At 38.0% G+C, this 20152-nt stretch overlaps 1 protein-coding gene across 1 annotated transcript in view; it reads right to left on the reverse strand.

The window, feature by feature from the left end:
- Positions 1 to 157: 157 nt before the first annotated feature.
- Positions 158 to 20152, reverse strand: part of gas2l1 (growth arrest-specific 2 like 1) — a 29814-nt gene continuing 9819 nt past the window's right edge. Inside the window, exons 2-5 of the mRNA XM_079608596.1 lie at positions 13653 to 13760; positions 9977 to 10073; positions 8640 to 8949; positions 158 to 5155 (exon numbers count right to left, since the gene is read on the reverse strand). Coding sequence (XP_079464722.1) covers positions 3136 to 5155; positions 8640 to 8949; positions 9977 to 10073; positions 13653 to 13760 — 2535 coding nt within the window. The 3' untranslated portion in view covers positions 158 to 3135. The remainder of the gene's footprint in view (positions 5156 to 8639; positions 8950 to 9976; positions 10074 to 13652; positions 13761 to 20152) is intronic.

Genomic DNA, 20152 nt, shown 5'->3' on the forward strand with positions numbered 1-20152 from the left:
TGCACCATGTTTTTTGTCACTTCAAACCAGTTATCTTGTTCTAAATATTGAATGTTCTATAAATTATATTAGTAAAGACTATAGGCTATATATTGTTGATATATATAAAAAATGGATATATAAGTAATGGAAGAAAACCACAATACAAATAATTTAATCCAAAACATTTTTATTACAATAATTAAATTAACAGCAATTGGTTTTCAAGGAACAGTGGAATGTTGGTCTTGCAATATTGCTATTTAACACAGACAAATTCCACAATGTCAAGACCTTACATTTCATTGTCATAATTAAAGAAAAACAATCAGCCAAAAAAATGCAATTTAAAAATAAACCCATAGACATTCAAATTTCAAATCATCCAACAGCCTTTTCATTTATTGAAACCAGAGCATGCCATACTGTAGATTCAACATGCATTTTGTAAATCACATCTGAACAACATATTTGTGTAATGCAAATCAGATGGTTTTGCTCAAGTAAATAAAATGTAAATCTACATGTCTTTAGTTCTGATGTCAATAATGAATAAAGAAAAACAGAACCCATCCATGCAATAAATTATTTTAAAAAGGTCTAAATGTGATTAAAAACGCATAAAAAATCTTTCATAACATCTTTCTGTCATATTGTTTCTTGGAAAGAAAATCAGAATAAATACGATTGGAGTTCAAAATCAGTTTACTGTACAAATGTATGGCAGTTAATGATTAGATATTGTAAAGATAACTGGATGTGTAGTGTGTATTATGCGACTAAAATGAGAATTAGCCACAGCAACCATTAATGTAATCTGAAAGACCGCAGAAAGCTCTACTGTCCTTATTTGTATGAAATTTAACAAAGTCCTAAAGTGTCACAGCAGACATTTAAATGGCAATAAACATAGAAGCAATGTGCAGTGCTGCATTGTATATTGCAGATTTTTGTGGAGTGTCAATGGCCATGCTAACAGTAATATGGTTGCAGTCCTTTAGGCAAAACATGAACACTGAAATCCATTTCCATTAACATCTCCCTCACTTTTCCTGACCTATTTTTGATTAATTGAAACAAAAAAAACATCCGATAATCTCTCAATCAAACACTTGAGCCTCCAAAAGAGAACATACCAAAAGTAAACAATTCATCCATTCATTCAGAAACATACAACATCGTCCCTTTATGATAGTACAGTTCACCCCCAACCAAATCACCAAGGCCTAATAACTTATTTCATTTAATATAAATAAACAATCCAGTGCCAAAGCAATATGTGTGTAGTGTAATGGACTCATTTAAAGGGATGATTCACCCAAAAAAGAAAATTCTGTTATTATTTACTTACCCTCAAGTTGTTCCAAACACGTATGACAGAAGACATTTTTAAGAATACGAGTAACCATCAGTTGACGGGCCCCACTGACTTCCACAGTATAGGAAAAAAATACTGTGGAAGTCAATGGGGTCCATCAACTGTTTGGTTACCAACATTCTTCTAAATATCATCTTTTGTGTTCAGCAGAAGAAAGAAATTCAGTTTTGGAACAACTTGAGGGTGAAGAAATGATGACAGAATATTCATTCTGTACTGTAAGTTACACAACACATCTGACTTAACAGTCAAAGCATTCCACCACTTGGTGGCGCCACAGAACTTTAAAAGAAATGTAATGATGATTACAGTGGAACATATCACTACTTCTTAAACAGTTTTGGACTCCATATAGCTTTCACAATAAAAGGGCCACAATAAAAATGATTTCCATTTTCTAGTTTGTAGTGATTTCCATGTTTTGAGAAACATTCTATTGATGTTTAATATGGCACTATCTTCCATTAAGTGTCCTTCATTTCTTACTTGTAGATAATAAATCAAGCAATTACTTTAATTTAAACAAAGACTTCAAACAGAAGAATGCTGATAAAGCGGGATCTTGTTGTTACCATTACCCTCACATGTGTGATTGTCTCACAGTTAACAATGGGCCAAAACACAGGATCCAACACACATTCTCTACCTCACACACTCAGATATTTCCACCCAGATACATCTACACAACATCCCTTCATCTCTACTTCACAAACACAACTTCTCATACTTACTTTAAGGCAAGAAAATTTGTCAAGGCAACATTCAATAGCAACATTGCATAGCTAAGGCAGAATTCATATACTGAAATAAACAGCATATGTTTTATACATTAGTATTAAATTCAATTAATAATTATATTTACATTACACTGCCAAACATTTCAGCAAATGAACATATATTACATATGAACCTTTACATTAACCGTATTAGTATGTACAAAACATAATACACAAATACAACATATTTGCTTGTCTGCCAAGGTGATGTTAAGCAGATAGCGTCCTCTCGAAAACGTTTCTGAGAGATCCTCAAAACAATGCAACAAGTTGATATTCCATCCTATTTAGCCTGGGCTAACAACAGTACAGTCATTTAATTGTATTTCCAATTTGGATTCCACATGGAAGTATGGTCAACGCGTCATTTAGGTGATTGCCTTGAACATAAAATTACCCTAAAATGATTCCACCATCATCTTTTTTGCTCTACGGGTTATACAGCTCTTATTCTCCAGTATACAGTACACTCTGTATATTACAATTCCCTGATTAAAATGTTTAGACTTTGTTCCAATCCTAACAAATGAAAACTGAACTAAACCAGATAAAATTAGTCATCATGGGACAAATTCAAAAACAGGTAATGAGGACATAAACCTATGGATGAGCATTAAAACCTAGAGATCCCCTAAAGGAAAATAAACTCATTTTCTTTCCCAAACAGAAAACTCGAAGAAGGAAAAAGATGACTCAATGAACGAAATCAAACATCTCAGATGGTGCATGTAGCTCTCTGAATTACTTCAGAACAGGCTATGTTGGTCCAAGATGTCAAGAATGGCATTGGTAATGCTCTTAGCCCCTTTAGGACAAATGTATATCTCCAGTGAATTGACAATAAGGATTCCTGCTACATGTTTTACACCAGTCAGATGTGCAATGTCTCTTTGTCTTGCAAATGTGCTTTTTTTGCCGCTCCTCTCTCTACTCTGACTGTAAAGCTGTATATGCTGAACAAAGGAACACAGACCAAGGCTTGCGTACATCCGTCACCATACACTACATCCAGGCCTCATTGTCTAGGCTGGACTCTGAAGAGTAGGCACACTCTCTAGAGCCCATAACTGGGGATCGCTGCTGGGGTTGGATGAGGTCCGCAAAAGCCTGGTGCAGAGCTTTGTGCGAGGGTTGGTTAGTGTTTAAACGTGGGGACTGTGGTGGGGTCTGGAGGGGAGATGAGTTGGCAGGAGACTGCTGACAATGTTTTCTGTATTGTAAAGGTGTAGGGATGCGTGATGGGCTGTTCTCAGGTCTGTTGTCAGTGCGAGGTCTTATCCTAGGCCGCAGCTTGAGTTTGTAGATGGACGGCACCCTCTCCGTCTTCTTTTGACCCTTCTTGGCACGGAGGACGACTGCACCATCCGCATCCCCATTGGCCAGTGGTAGAGGAGGAGTGCAGGAGCCTTCAGATGGAGGCTCACTCAAGCTCAAGCACATGGAGGAGCTTTCACTGGAGGAGTCCTGGTAGGAACAGTCATCTAGAGGTGGTGGAGGGGAGGGAAATGACTCAGGAAGAGTCTGGACAGCATTGTCATATGGAAGATCTTGGTGATGTTCACTTTGTGGCATGTTTCCCTCCACCCCAACCCATTCCACCAGGTCCTGCTGGCTCTCCATTGGCACCTCGGTCAAAGAGAGGCTACCATTGATGTCTTTGGGGAGGCACACTGATCTGGATAGGCCTGGATTTGAGGCCTCTCCTTCCTCTGTGGAGCTGGAGATGGCAGGGAGCTTACGGAGACCACCTTTACTACCCCATCGGCCTCCCTCCAGGAGCCCTCCATTGGGGAGACCTCCACGAATCTGGCTATGGAGAAGGGTGGGTGGGTCCTCGAGTGCACAGGTACGATGATTAGTCCGTTTAGACTCTCGCAAATCAGGCAGAACTCCCACCTTACCTCCGACATTAAGAGAAGATGTTGAAGAGTTAGACGAAGAGTAAGCAGAGTCTGTAACATTAGTGTCATTCGAAGAGGTTGGGAGCACCCCTAAACCTTGATGGGAGACAGGGAGCTGTAGTGACCTCATTTCCCTTCCACTGGACTCTTTACCCTGCCCAGCCTTGACTTGTTGCGTGTTGGCTAGGAACTCTGCCTCAAAGCTACGATACAGATCTTGCTCCCTTTGAGGGTCCAGACTTGGCAGAAGGTGTAAACTAAACATACTCTTGTCCTCCTGGCTCTCCTGCAGCTGGTTGTAGGGATTTGCCCTACTTCTTTGGTCTCTCCCTGTGGATCGTGCATTGTGAGCTGATCGAGGGGAACGTGGAGGGTGGAGAGGATTTGATCGTGGAGAAGAATGTGGAGAGCGCCGCCCAGGCTGTGTGACCGGGGGAAGCAACTTCCGGCTCCCAGAGGAAGGAGACCGAGGAGCAGGGGGACGTGGTGTTACCATCCCCTTTTTCGCAGGACTTCCGTTGGCGCAGCCTTTAACGGGTGAGTTTGAGGCAGAGGAGGATGTTTGTCTTCTGGGCATACTTCCACTTATTCTTGAGGATGCTGCGGGCATGTGCTTGGCTCTCAGTTCCTCTCTCCGATCTATGGAAAGCAGCTGAGGGTCTCTGCGGCGAGGTGATGATCCGGGACTGACTTCACCCAATCGGCCTCTAGGTGTCTTGCCCTGACTGAGGGAGCGTGGAGCTTGGAGCCTCCGTGGACCTTCAGGCCCCAGTGATCTGCCTCTCTCTGTGCGGGGTGTTCGATGTACCTCTGCCGGGCCATGTGGTGGACTAGGTTTAAGGATTGAGGTGGACTGCGGTGCTGGGCGCTCTCTGGAAGCACTACGGGCACGGGTCTGAGGGGCTCTCAGGGCTGGAATCTGTGCTCCTGCTCCAGATCGCTCAATAACGTGTTTGCCCTCCTTACGATTCACCAGCAGCACCACATCATCTCCATGAGCATGCCTTGTACCTAGAGAGAAGCGACTTCCTCCTGTGCTTCCTCCTCCACCTTTAGAAGAGGCTGTAGAAGAGTCACTATCTCCTGAAAGTCTGCGAGTCGTAAGAAGAGATTCCTTATTCCTGTGTGTAAGAGAAAAGAGAGAAAGATAGAGATGGATATCAGATTCTCAGATAGGTAACTGCCAGACATTTCTGACATATTATGTGTGGTGTCACATATACACCACCGTTCAAAAATTTGGGGTCGATAAGATTTTTAAAAATGTTTTTTAAGTATTTAATCAAAAATACTGTAATATTGTGAAATATTATTACCAAGTAAAATAACTTTTTTCTTATATATATTTTAAAATGTAATTATTCCTATGATAGTAAAGCTGAAATTTCAGCAGCCGTTATTCCAGTCTACGGTGTCACATGATCCTTCAGAAATCATTCTGATGGGCAGATTTACTGATTCTTTGCTCAAGGCATATTGCTTGTTATTATCAATGTTGAAAACAGTTGTGCTGCTTAATATTTTTGTGAAAACCATGATACATGTTTTCACGATTATGGAGGATGTTCAGAAGAACAGCTTTTAGTCGAAATATAATTTTTTGGTAACAACATAACATATGTCTTGTGACAACATGGGGAATATCATGCAGGGAGCTGTATGCAATTAAGGAAACCATCAAAAAGGGAGAGAGCGAGAGGGATTACCCATTTTCTGGCTTTATGAAACGCATACACTCTTGAAGTTGAAGTTTTAAGAATAAAATTGACATTGTCACGCTTTCATTTAAATCTAAGGAATGTAGTATGTACACACACACACACACACACACACACACACACACACACACACACACACACACACATACACACACACACACACAGAGAGCCTGCAAATGAACAAAATTTACTGCTTTAAAATCATTACTTAAACTTCACTACAATAACTTCAAGCTCCTAAATTACACTTCAGCATAGTGAAATATTTTAAGTGCTACCCAACCCTTCCATTATTTGATTTAATTAAAATACAGTCTTATTTAGACAAGAAAGTAAAAAATGCACACCCTGACAGCCTGGTTCTATAATGTGACCTGTTATATGAATAAACCTGTTGTCCTGACCTGCCTCTGCCATGACAGACCTGGGGGCTGAGATTATCCTAATCTTCACTAATCCAGCCTGTCTCACCTGCAGCTCTGGGAGTGCAAGTGTTAAAGAGTGCTGCTCTGATGCTTGGCCTGCATCATTAGTCAGCCTAAGGAAACCAAGGCACACAGCCAAGGTAAACCAGCAAGCTGTTCGTGGGGCAGTTATACAATGCCCTCACTGCAAACATTGACGCACAAGTATTCCCCACCATCTGATGAAAATAATAAACCTTTTAAAACTTCAGGATGTTAAAGAGTTGTTTTTTACTTTAGTCTAAGTGTGCAGTAATGCATGCCGTGGAGTTTACACAGTATTGTTTAAACTAATTTTCATATATATATAAATGTCTCTTAAATATTAATATATAATTATTTGCTCTGGAAATAATGACAAAAATGTTTTTAATTTATCCAAAACCATGTTATCCTTTGCATAATTAGGACAGAGAGTCCCTGTGAAATTGTAAAAAAAAATTCTAACACAAGGGGGAGTCACAAACCAGACGAGAAGAGGATAGATGTCAGGGCAATGTCACCTGGGATTAGTTCAAATCTGCTTGCAATAATCTGTGTGTGTGTGTGTGTGTGTGTGTGTGTGTGTGTGTGTGTGTGTGTGTGTGTGTGTGTGTGTGTGTGTGTGTGTGTGTGTGTGTGTGTGTGTGTGTGTGTGTGTACTGTTGCCTTAAGATGCAGCTCACTCTGGAGGTACAGTGCACAAACAGAGTGCTATAATTTGTGTTGAGTTAACTAGGTCAGTGTGAGCAAATGGCAGACACCCTAAGGGATCTACACAGACAAAACAACTATACAAACACGCAATCATGCATGTGTCCCAGACATAACGCTTCAAAATTGCACACTTTCCATAGCCATACACACATATAGTGGTTCTGTGAATGTTTTTTTATTATTTATTTTTATTGTCTGTACTTCATCAGTATTCATATTTCGTTCTGTATGGAGAAGGTAATGGCTTTGTCTTAGCAAAAAAACAACAACAACAATATTATCAGTAAGCAATTATCTTGATATGAAACGTACTTTTCAAAATCCATTCTTAAAGGGCACCTATTATGGAATTTTGAAATTTACCTTTCATGTAGTGTGTAACATAGATCTAAGTGAACAAAAACATCCTGCAAAGTTTGAAATATGAAAGTGCACCGTATATAAAGTTATTGTCTTTCAAAAGTAAGAGTCGACTCGGAGTCATTTTTATGAATCGTTAGAAGACCGAAGCTTTTTCTCTGACTAGATGACGTCAACTTGTCAAGTTATTTGAATACGATACGCCCACTTATGGCGCTCCAAGGCCAGGGAAAATATCATGGCGACGAGACGCTGTGTTCTGAAGTACGACTCAAAAGCCAAATTTTTTCATCTGTCCAAAGAGGAGCATTTGAAGACTAAGTGGCTACAATTCATATATACAACTATACCACAGAAGTATAGTCCGAGCCTTGTGCTTTGTTCGCGCCATTTTGAAGACGATTGCTTTACCAACTTAAATGCAATCAAACTTGGATTCGCGAGCCGCTGATATTGAAGGAAGGTTCAGTTCCAAGTGTATTTGCATCAGCTTCCTCCTCCGTATCACAACCTGTAAGTGTTATTAATAATTGTTGCTTTTATGTTTTATGTAGCGTGCTTAATAATTATTTTGTTTGTTGTGTAAGCACCGTTTAGCTTCTTCAATGACAATTGTATTGAGATATGTGAAGTGTTTGTCGTTGTTTTCGGAGTTGTCTTAAAGAATAGAGTAAGGCTCGTAGTAACGTAACTGCATTTTTTTTTTTTTTTTGTAAAAACGCATCGGATAATGCAAACAAAGACTGATTGTGCTTTTACAATATGAACTCTTGGCTATGATCGCTAACATAACATTAAATTCTTTATCTTATTTTTAGTTTTTTACTACAAACTACAAAGCAGTGGACTATAATCATATTATAACACAATTTAATTGATAAAAGCATCATTGTACTCCGTGTTAAACAATAAGTATTATCTATGTAAACACTGCTGGGTCATCTGACCAATCAACGCAGATTAGCGTCGCGCAAAGGAGGGGTTTGGAACAATGAGTCGTTGAACGAATCATTTGGGAGTCGGTGAGCAAATCAGGTAAAAATAAATGCATATTATACGACAACAAAAGTGTTTTTTGTCATTGCATGCATGTAAAACTGTTGTTGGGGACTCCCAAAACAACATTAGGAACATTTTAAATGTCATAATAGGTGCCCTTTAAAATCTATATTTACAATATATATATCTTTTTTTATGTATTGTTTACAGACATTTTTTTCTAAAATAAAAAAAGACTTTCATTTTCTTTTTCTAGTTGCTGTTTCCAGTGTGACTTTTGGGTACTTTTCTATTTGAGGTACTTTCCTAAGGTGCCGTAAACATGCACACATTCACACTGCTAAACACCCAAACACACCTGCACTGACCTGAGAGGATTAAAGTGGCGAGGTTCTGATCGGTCTCGTGGTGGTCGAGGCAGCAGTGTTGTGGGTCGCACTGTGTTAGTTTCCATCTCTACAGGCACAGCTGCATGGTGCGACCTGCCAGGCCGTGATGGAGAGGAATGCGCTGTGGCACCCAACGCAGGGTCCAAAGAGCGCCTGTCAGGTGTTTTGTAGGGCGCCATGCCCTCATTGCGCCAGTGAGGTCCTGGGCTTGTGGAGCGGGAAGAATGAGTGCTGGAGCTCTTACTGTGAGGACCCTGGCCACTCGCTTTAGCCTGCTGATACCGGTGAGCTGTTGAGGTAACAGAAAGGCACCAGACGGCTCTTTTAATATTCACAAGAAAAAGGATGATGCATTTAAACATATTAAGTGACTTTAAACCTAATACTGATGTAAATTTGAATTTCACAATGTGGTTACTCACTTAAATGATTGCATTTTTACGAAAAGGCTTTTTATGTATTGTATAGTAAGTACCATTAAAATCCAGGAAGATTTTTTTTCTAAAGAAATTATTACTTTTATTCAGCAAGTATGCATTAAATTGATACAGTAAAGTTACAGTAAAGAAATGTGTGATGTTACTAAATATTTCCATTTAAAATAAATGCTATTCTTTAAAACTCTCTAATCCTGAAAAAAAGTTTCAAGGTTTCCACAAACATATCAAGGAGTTCAACTGGTTTCAACATTGATAATAAAAAATTATAAAAAAAACAACAACATCATTTTAGAATGATTTCTAAAGGATCGCATGACACTGAAGACTGGACTAATGGCTTCTGAAAATACAGCTTTGCATCACAGGAATAAAATTACATTTTAAAATATATTCAAATGGAAAATAGTTAGCAATATTGTTAAATATTATTACAATTTAAACTGTTTAAATGCTTATTGTTTGTTATTTCTTGTACTATGTTTGATCAAATGAATGTAGCCTTCATGAGCATAGGATACTTCTTTCAAAAACATTTAATAAATCTTACTGACCCCACATTTTTTTAAGGTAGTTTATATTTTTCAGTAGTTGCATGGCAAAATATGGATGACTGAGGAAGCTATTATCAAATTCAATCTGTTGTAAAAGCCCACAAACAGACTAACTGTTATTAGTCTGAGTGCTTTTAGTACTGAGTACTATTAGTGTTGAGTACTTAAAAACACTATAACCATAAACTTGTATAACTTGAATGTACGATAGTGTAAGAATGTAAACAACCAGACGCAAGAAACACATGTAGCATTGTTTAAAAATTCGAAGAAGTCTCAAGCTTAGAGACAGGAAATGACACACACACAGAAGTGGTGATCTCACCAAATGCGGCGCAGCGACAGGGATCGTGCTTGTCGAGGTAATGCTCAAGTGTGTCCCAACCTCCACCCACACGCACCATCACATGCGTCCGTAACACCTACACAGAGAGAGAGAGAGAGAGAGGTTAACACCTAATGCGTATGCGTGTGTGTGTGTGTGTGTGTGTGTGTGTGTGTGTGTGTGTGTGTGTGTGTGTGTGTGTGTGTGATATATATAGACATATAATAGCAAAATTGTATAACTTTTTTAAGCAAAGCAAAGAAATGCAAAAAAATATATATATATAGTTGTTGGGTAAAGGTTGGGTAAAGGTTCCAGATTTAAGAGAGATTGTTTAATGGTAGATGCCAGAAGTTTTGCCGAATGGAAAATTACCAAACAGAGTATGATGTATGAAATGATTGCAACTTAGAGCTTTGAAACAAAAACAAAAAAATCATGTAAATGTAAACTTTAAATACATCAAATAATTTGTTATTCAGTACAATAAAATAATCAGTAGAGGATCTGAACGTATAGAATTAAATTGATTAATTCATGAATTTTATGTCTCTTTGTAATATACAGAGCTGTAAACCAAGAACTAACATGTAAATTCGCTTTTTACATATAGTGAAGAAAATGTCAGTGCTGTTTGTCCATGCAAAAGTTGCTTCACAAAGAGTGTTCTGAGCAGTTGCTAGGGTGATGCTAGTTTCTTGCTAGGGTGTTTTCGTAGTGGCCCAAGTAAAAAAAGTCTTATTTTACAGTGTCTTTGTTACATGTTACATCTAGTTAGTATAGTAATAACTACAAATTTTGCATAATTACATGCAACTAACTCTAAACCAACCCCTAATCCTAACCCTATAGAATGGGCAATCTTCAAACACCACTAATAACACAGATGGGACAACATAACAGTCAGTTGATTACTATAAGATCAACCCCCAGTGTCCTATAGCACTATATAACAGAGCTCTCCACCTCACCGCTGTCTCCATCGCCGTTCATTAACATCACAACACGCAATGACAGAGCTGGAGAGAGAACAAAAAGACATCACGCACCGACACACACTCTCCCTCATTCAACCCCCTTACGGCTGGTATTCAGAGAGAGGGGAATCGAGGAGATTTAGCATAGAAACAATCCTCCTTTAACTCTGAACTCTTCTCTGATGTAGGTAAAATGTAGGTAAGAGACAGCTATTGATTCCTTTATCAATAAACGCTCAGTCAGGAAAATGCTCCTTTTCTTATTTTCACTGTTGATTGTGTACTTCGAACCTGTTGCATCAAAGCTCTTTATAGATTTGGCATTGCTAAACTCCATCTGCTGAGCACATGGTAAGGAATAATCATGTGACGAGTGTCTATGTGCCGTTACCATGAAAAGAAAGCACATCTGCTGGCTGGCACAATGCCCACCCGCACAGACGTACACTCATTTTTACAAAGATTGAAACACTCATACACGCTAAACCTTAAATTGAACTATAAATGGCTGTACAAATAATAAAAATAAAAATTATAACATGATTTACTGATGTACAAAACCAAGCTGCTAATACAACGCACCAAGCCAAATAATATTACCAAAATAAAGGCATTACAAAATAAGTAAGAAGCCGTTCACACAGGACACGGAGTGAAACCGAACGCAGGGGTCTTGAGAGTCGAGATGCATTTATCAAAGCCGAACTGCTAAGTCTTCAACAACACCAACATGATTGCAAAATGTATTGCTGTGGACTGTAGTTTTATTAAATTATATGAAAATAAAAACACTCGACTCCTACAGCTTTTTCGTATACTGTGTTTTGTGTGATGAATACTTTGATCCGGTTTATTTAGTATTCTTTTATGAACTGAAAATTCAAAAGAACAGCATTTATTTGAAATAGAAATCAGTACATTGTGGCAGACAAGTATAAAAAATGTTTTTAACATTGATATAAAAAAATTGATATATAAAATTGATAAAAAAATAAAGCACCAAATCAACACATTAGAATGATTTCTGAAGGATCATGTAACACTGAAGTAAATCACACTGAAGTAATGCTGAAAATTTAGCTTTGTGAGTGACATTTCAAATTCTAGTTTTTTTTTTTTTTTACTGTAGATAAAATAAATGCAACTTTGGTAAGCATAGCATATATCTTTCAAAAACATTGAAAAAAAATATTGGTATGAGTGATTATAATTAACATTAATTAGACCAAGGATTTAGCTAAATGTAACTGCAGGTAGGTTTTTTTGGTTACCGTATGTCCTAATGTAATAATTGACCAATGGGAGGGCAGCACTCTTTAATAGCTTTACTCATCTGCCCTTTCAAAAGCAGTTAGGATTCAGCCCGAGTCACCATGGCAACAGGCGGACACATGCTGAAACCATAATTATAATAAGCACAGAGTAAACAAGGCTAATGTTCTCTTGTGCCAAGGTCTCAATCGCGAGGTTTTTTTTCTTCAGTTTACAACATCAATATGAGCACTGAGCTTCTGAAGGTGACAGCCTCAAAGTCATCGTATTTCTCTTGCTTATCACCTTCCATTTTCTTCATAGATGTCAACACAGAGAAGCTGAGCCAGGCAAGTGAATGGCCTCTGCTTCACTCCACACTGCGCCGCTTGTGTTAATTGCGCTGGTGAAGGATGATGGGTCTATGTAAAATTATAGGCTCAGTAAATAAAAGGGTTCAATCTAACAGCACCAGCTAGTTGCACACACAGGCCTAACAATAGTGTGTGTACCACACACACGCACCACAGAGGAAAAAACAGGCACAGAAAAAGAGCAAATCAAGACAGATGACGACAGAGAGAAAGAGGGGGGTATAGGGTTGCAGGGTTGCGGAGGGGAATGATATTTAATTGATTCAGCCCAGCTGCATTGGAGGAAGATAAAATTCCTTCCCAAATTTCCTCCAGCTGAGAGTGAATATCTGTAGACCCGATACATACACATAGATGCATGTATAAAGTGCATGTAATAAATACCCATGACGCCATGCACACACACACACACACACACACACATAAATCCAGAGAGCTAGGTAGAGGACAGGAAATGACACAAGTCTCTATTTCTGTCCGCAGTATGAATGGGTGTGGGTGCTTTTAGATGAAGCTGGATAACAGGCTAAGTCTTGAATAGGTCAAGCTTGGCAACTGTGTAAACACCATTCAAACCTCAGGATGGCTTATTATGGAGCTATAATTATTATAATCTGACCTCCATTCTGGAAATGTTATAGATCCCAATGATACAGCAGCACAGATTCAAAAAGTAAATAACAGAATCGATGGTTTGATGTGGGTGTGACAACAGCATTTGTACTAAAACTTTCTAATAAAAGAAAGTAGTGTATCATTCTGTGCCACCAAATGAAATTGAAAAAATAGAAATTGTTTTCAAACTGATTTCCCAAACACTCCCCCATGCTATCCACCTTATTTTTTAACGCAGTAGTAAGCTATTTTCAGTAAATGTGCGAGACACATTAAATTTACAAATGGCTGCGCCCACTCTTACATGAAAGATAAGGTGGATATTGGTCAGACAAACAGTCCCACTCCAAACTCACACCATTGGTTGTGAAGGGGTTGTTGTGTTGGAACTTAACTTGCCTCAGCTAATTTAGCATATTAAGCTATATTAAGTCTGCTGAAAGTTAATAAAAGTTGTACCCTGATGAAGATGAGTGCGCTGGAGTCGCCCACTTTGTACTTCCCTTCTGAGACTTTGGTCATTGGAAACTGTGATGGACAGGAACAGTGGCCCAAAATCTCCCGAACCTACAAAACACAATAAAAGCTTATTAAAAAAGATCATACAATATGTAGACAATCATGGTTAAAATGTGACAATATTGATAGAAACAATCCTTTAAATCGCATAGCAAATAAATGAAAAAGATAACTTTCAATACCAAAAGTATCTGCCATATACTAGGTGGTCAATACCATAGAATGAAGTTTGCAAACGATATACAGGCCTGTATGAAATATGAATGAATACTACTTTACCAATATAAGAAAAAAAAGTGTTTTAAGAAAACAGTTACTAGAGTAACATATACTCTATAATATAAGTATATTACTTTCAGTGTATTTTTATAGACTATACATTTTTGTTTGATTACAACAAATGTCTAAAATAAACAAGGATTTTGGACAAAAATATGAACAAATTAAATAAAAAGTAAGATTTATTTATATTTTTTGATTATATTAATTCTCATATTTGGGAGTTAAGATGTATGTTCACAAATAGGTTGTGATTCTTTACAATTCAGTTGTTTACTGGCTAACTGCAGACAATAAAATACATGTAGTCACACTCAGAGACAAACGTTCCACTGAATGTTCAGCAGCACCTGAACAGAAGCAGTTTCCTGTGAGAAACACTGAGTCACATCCCTCACCTCGCTTCAACTCTGCGTGTTATCAAGTGAAGGGCGCTGGGAGCTTGTGTGAGCGTGTGAGCGGATAAAATGTAACTTATATGTGATGCATCATAGGTTGGTCTGTAATTGACTCCTGAGCTCCTGATTGACTCAGCGAAAGAGCCAGACCTTTCCAATTCCTGTCACACCTTAATTGAATCACTCCCTGGAGAAAACTAATAGTCTCTCAGTTTCTTTATCCATCTCACTCTCTAAAGTACAAACAGCGAAACAAAGAGCCATTCCCTAAAGTTGCGTCATATCCTGATGAGATCTGGGACTTGCCCAATGATTAACTCAAAGGCACATACATTCACATACAACAATTATGAATGTGAAAGAGAGTGACGTAACAGTACGGTTGCATGCATATGTTTTGATTTAGAGCGGTCAGGCTGGTTAACAGCACGGTATGGGTGGGGTGAGCATGGTCTTGCGCAGGCTCTCATTCTCTCTAGTTCTCTCTGATGTTGTTCTGTTCTGTTTGCTGTCTTTGAAAAGACTCTCTTAAATGAGTGTGATACCATAACAACAAACAGGGCAAAAGTCCAGAAGATCAATCAAGATCATATGAAAGAACAGCAATGTTAGAACAGGGTTGAAACTCGTACGGCAAGACAAAACTCGGTCTCCAACACTCATTTTCACTCTCACACACCTCTGTCATTTAAACAAAGGATGAATATGACACAGACACTTAGTCAGCAAAAAAAGAAATAAACAGTAAGTATCGCTAATTAAATTCCAACGTCTCTGTGGGTGTACAATCTCATAAAGATTAATGTCTGACAAATTTCAGACAAAAATAAAAAGAAAATGTTAAATAAATTAATTAAAATGCATTAATTAAATTATTAATTTAATAAGCACATTTTCTTCACCAGATTGGCCTGCATAATACTATTATATACTATTCTTACAAAGACTATATTCTACAATGTTACAACAAGTGTGGGAAAGTTCAACTGTACACTTTGAGGCGTCTTTGCTTACATTGGACTGCTTGTGCAAACACACGGGAAACTCGTCTTTATTTCCTACATGGACAAATTCAGCTGAGTTTCCACAGATGAGAGACAGCAGGCTGGCACGATGGAGGAGATTTATTGCCACACACGGTCAATGAGATTTGATCGACTGTAGTTGAACTTGGAGGCTCTAGACTAGAGCTGCCCGAGAATACTTGTAATTTTCCACATTATTGGCCTGTTTGGAAGATTCGAGAGTTAGCCTAATGCTGGGATATTCTATAATTAGACCCAACTTCATGTCTATTTAGGCAGCATGTGTCTGACAGTTACCACAGAACCAGAGTGAGCAGTAATACAGACTCTCTCTCTCTCTCTCTCTGCTGTTCTCTCTAAAGCACTCTCTCACTGTGTTTTGCCTCTCGTATGCTTCTCTCTTTGTCTAGACATCTGTTCTGGAAAGTCAGGGAGCAGTGACCACCTTAAAGGTGTCTGTGGTAATAGTTTCTTTCCATCTACAAAGTCATCAACATCATTCACACAAGTCTTAAAGCTACAGTAGCAAAAACAGCATAATACAGCAAAACCTCACACAAGCAGTATGTGAGCAAAGCAAACTTCACAAAACAATTCTGCTGTGTGGAAATGTGGCTCTGTTCAGAAAATAAAGAGATTTCTGGGTTACTACTACGCATTGCTGAGTGTTTCTTTTAACAGCCATACATTTTCAAATGTATCTTCAGAAGTTGGCCATTGAGAGTTATAAGAAACTTGATTCAATGTTTCAAACATTATAAGTGGACATCAGGGAAAAAGATTAAATGCTACAGAAGTACAAAATATGGAGCTGTTTAAAGTCTCTGTCCAGTAGACTGAGAAAAGTGTACAATGAGCTCTGTCATTCAGTGTAGCAAAACGGGAGAGGGCAGATTCCCTGTAATGTGCTCACAGCATTTCTTTGTTGGTTTTAGCTGAGGAACCACCCTTACCAAATGTGAGACATGGAGTACCATATACTGTATGCAAACAGAGCAGACAATGAGATGTGTCTGTGAAAGATTCAACCCTGAGAATGGGAAAATGCTGGTTCTGCACTGCTCTGAAAACAGCGATAAGAGATGTGGGTCACACAAGAGATAATACAAGCACCATAACAGCTCTCTCTGATAACTGCAGTCAGTGTTACGGATCTCCTGCGGAAAACACACTGACAGAAAGAGAGAGATGGACACCTGACGGAGGGGAAAGGGGGTTGAGAAAATATGATAATGAACAGGGCTGACAAAGTTGACAGATTATTAATTATTTAGCAGCTAACACATTTATCTAAACCTGATTTGTTGTTCAGTGTGATTTCTAAAAGACAGCAGCACATGTCTATGTTCAGAAAACACACAAACAATGAGACTGTTGCTTTATTTGTATTTCAGTTTCAAATAAATAATTCTTTTGTCAGGTTTTTTATGGAAGAATTCAATTATATATGATTCACAATTTACTTAATTTTTTTTTACAAATCATGGCACTTGAAATATGACTTAAATTGTGAATTTTTGTGTTTGCCAAAAAGCCATTTAAAATGCTAAAAATGGAATCAATCATTGAGTACTTTAATATAAATACACATTAAATTAATAAATACATGAAAGTCTACTGAATCGCATAGTTGGTTTTGAATTGATCTGCTTTCAATACAACGTTTAATATTGTTATGCTATTAATTTCAAGTAGAATGAAAAATAACGCAAAATAAAAGTCTCAAGACATTTGGACCTAACTGTATATTTAGAGGCAAATTTCTGCTCCTTTAAAAATTAGATGAATCGCATTGATGCCAAAAAACTTCCTTTATCAATTATTTTAATTAAAAAACAATCATAATAATGAACATAGCATTAAAATAAATGGTGTCATTTTTAAGGAAAATAACAAACTGCTTCTGCGTGTGCTTTCAGTCCTCATCTTCGTTTTGTTTTTGGTTCCACCAGCAGACCATCCCGAGTGCTGTTATCAGTGCTGCTGCTTTGCCTGAGCGCATGTCTGGAGGGAACGCTCGCTGTTTATCACCCTGCTTCCTCTACCACCAACACAGCGGCACTATGGGACCGGGAGACCCAGCATCAAAGACACAGAGCTGGGCGCGGTCAGCCCAGAGATGCAGACGGGGAAATGGAGCATCTGAGAGATAGTGAGCTGTATCTGGGTCTCTGATAACTGCCGGCTACCCGATACTTTGACAGAGGGGACATGCAGAAGGCCGGCTGGGTAAAGAAAAGTGAAGGGTCCTTCCGGGTTAGATGTAAAAAGGCCGTGGGTGTGGATTGTTTTGGAACAGCCGTATCGTTTCTCAGTAAGTGCGTGACTGAGTGTCTCAGAAGAGTTCTGTGTAAACAGACACTCAAGTGAAGTGAAAAATAGCGGTAGACTTGTATTAACACTTACGAAAGCAGCCTCAGTAAGGGACTTTATAGCTCTTTTTTGATGACACTTATGGCTGATACCAATAATAGCAACTATTATATTTTGGAGGAATATTCATGTTAAAATGTTTGTGAGGGAAGGTGTTTTAAAAATGGTTTACATCACTCTCAATTGCCACAATATTTAAAAAGTATGGCAGTTTGAGCAAAATCTACCTCACAGAAAAACATTGTGTTGTTTCAGTTGTGCAAGAAGGAGAATTCTGCTGAGAAGTTTATATCTGATTTCATTGCTCTGGGTGGGTTCCAATCTAAACATTATCATGCCTTAAATGTAACACACTGCTCAGGACTTCGGGGGGTGTCTGGCACAGTAGAAACTGTATCAGCTGAAACCAACCTAAGATCAACAGCACAAGTGCAACTAATAAAATACAGATCTTCAACATCATTCCAAAATCTAGGTCAGTTAAAGGTCGAACATATTTTAGAAGAGACCTCATGTCATTTAAAGGGATAGTTCAACCAAAAAAGACAAATCTGAAACATAATTCAATTGGATCCGACTGAACCCATTTGACATTCTTCAAAATATCTTCTTTAGTCTTTGACAGAAGAACGGAAGAAAGTCATGCAGGGTTGGAACAACATGAGAATGAGTAAATGACAATTTTCACTTTTGGTTGAACTTTCCCTTTAAGCAAAAAAGTAAGACTAGAGGGGGAAAAAGGTATTTTTAACTCAAGGACATTCGTGACATTTACAGTTTCAGCAAGCAGTGATCTGGTGATTGTATCACAAAAGAGTAGTGTGCTTTGTAAGCATACTTCTATAGACGGAGGGAAAACGTCGGGAATGCACACATACATTCTCACAGATCCGTCATCTCTTATCTGATTTGTCATCCTCAATTAAATGTGTCCTTCAATTCTAAAATCAATTCAAAACACCAAATGTCCTCAAACACACACACATAAACAAACAGAGAGACCCACCTAACCAGACAAACCAGCTGCTTAGAATAACTGGGCAATAGGGCTTAAGATAAGATAAAAAACTATTAAAAATGTAAATGTCAGGTCTAAGCTTCCTTTTAGTCAAGTAAGCCATTTTGTAAACTCTGACTGGTGATATCTGAAGGTTAGTCTCCAGTAGCGCACTATGAAGACTTGTTGTGACTTGTGCTCAAGTGCCCTGTCTAAGAACTAAAGAAAGAAAGCTCTCCTCAAGCCTCAGCATACAACTATCGCACGCTTGTCCTTTTGTTTGAGGCCTTATTATGACAAAAACAAAATGAAGTTTAGAGAGATAAACCGAGCTATAACCTTATAAAAACACAAGGAACATCAGGTGACTTTCTGGTACGAATACGCTATAAAATTCACATGACCTAAATTGCACCTGTATAAACTCTCCTGTATATCTTCTGACACTATATTCCTCCCTCTGTTTTCCCACAGTCTACTGCACAGATTGTGTAATACATTTCCATATCTCAGCCATAGTCAAATTTGGTCACGGAAAACTATATCAGGACATGAGGGACAAAAACATGCAGAGGTCACCAATTATCCAAATATTTAACTCAACGGTGTCAATTGCAATGAGAAATCAGTGATTGGTTTATTCATTTAGCATATGACTGAAAAGCAATAGAGACAGCAATAAGACTAAATGGACAAATGAGGCATTTGCTTCTTAACATTTTTCATCAAATTCTTTCGAGACCAAATTATTTGAGCAGTGCTATCCACATGAATTTAATGGAAATTTCGTACAAAAACAGTCGTTTAATATTATTTTCAATGGAAAAGTTTCATAGAAATGTTTTTTAAATTCTTGCACATTGACAGGAATTCATTCCATTAAATAAAGATTACAGATACTTTTCAATTGACTTGCCATTTTATCATCATCAATTATTAATAAATAATATAGCCTATTTTTTTATTATATATATTACACCACTGTATATACACACTACGGAAGCCCTGAACTGCAACGTAAAAAAAAAAAAAAAAAAAAAAATCCCAGATTAAAGTGGAAACTTTTCTAAACATTACGAGAATGCGGTATTCCGAAGAAGCAGTCTTCCGGTTTTTTTATTTTATTTTTTTAAGAAATGCACTCGTGAAGTCGAACTGCCTCGGACATGGATCTAAACATAGTAGCCTTTTACTTTTATCTTTCAACATTATATATATTTATTTATTCATTATGGTACTCTAAAGAATACCATGTAATACCATAATCAACAACATGGAAAAATCAACGACAGCTCATATCACTACACTTGCAGGTCATTCCATTCAAACACTGTAATAGGAATGGCATCCATGCTGTTATTCCATCAG

This window comes from Phoxinus phoxinus (genome assembly GCF_949152265.1).
Source record: "Phoxinus phoxinus genome assembly, chromosome: 3".
NCBI classification, from domain to species: Eukaryota; Metazoa; Chordata; class Actinopteri; order Cypriniformes; family Leuciscidae; genus Phoxinus; species Phoxinus phoxinus.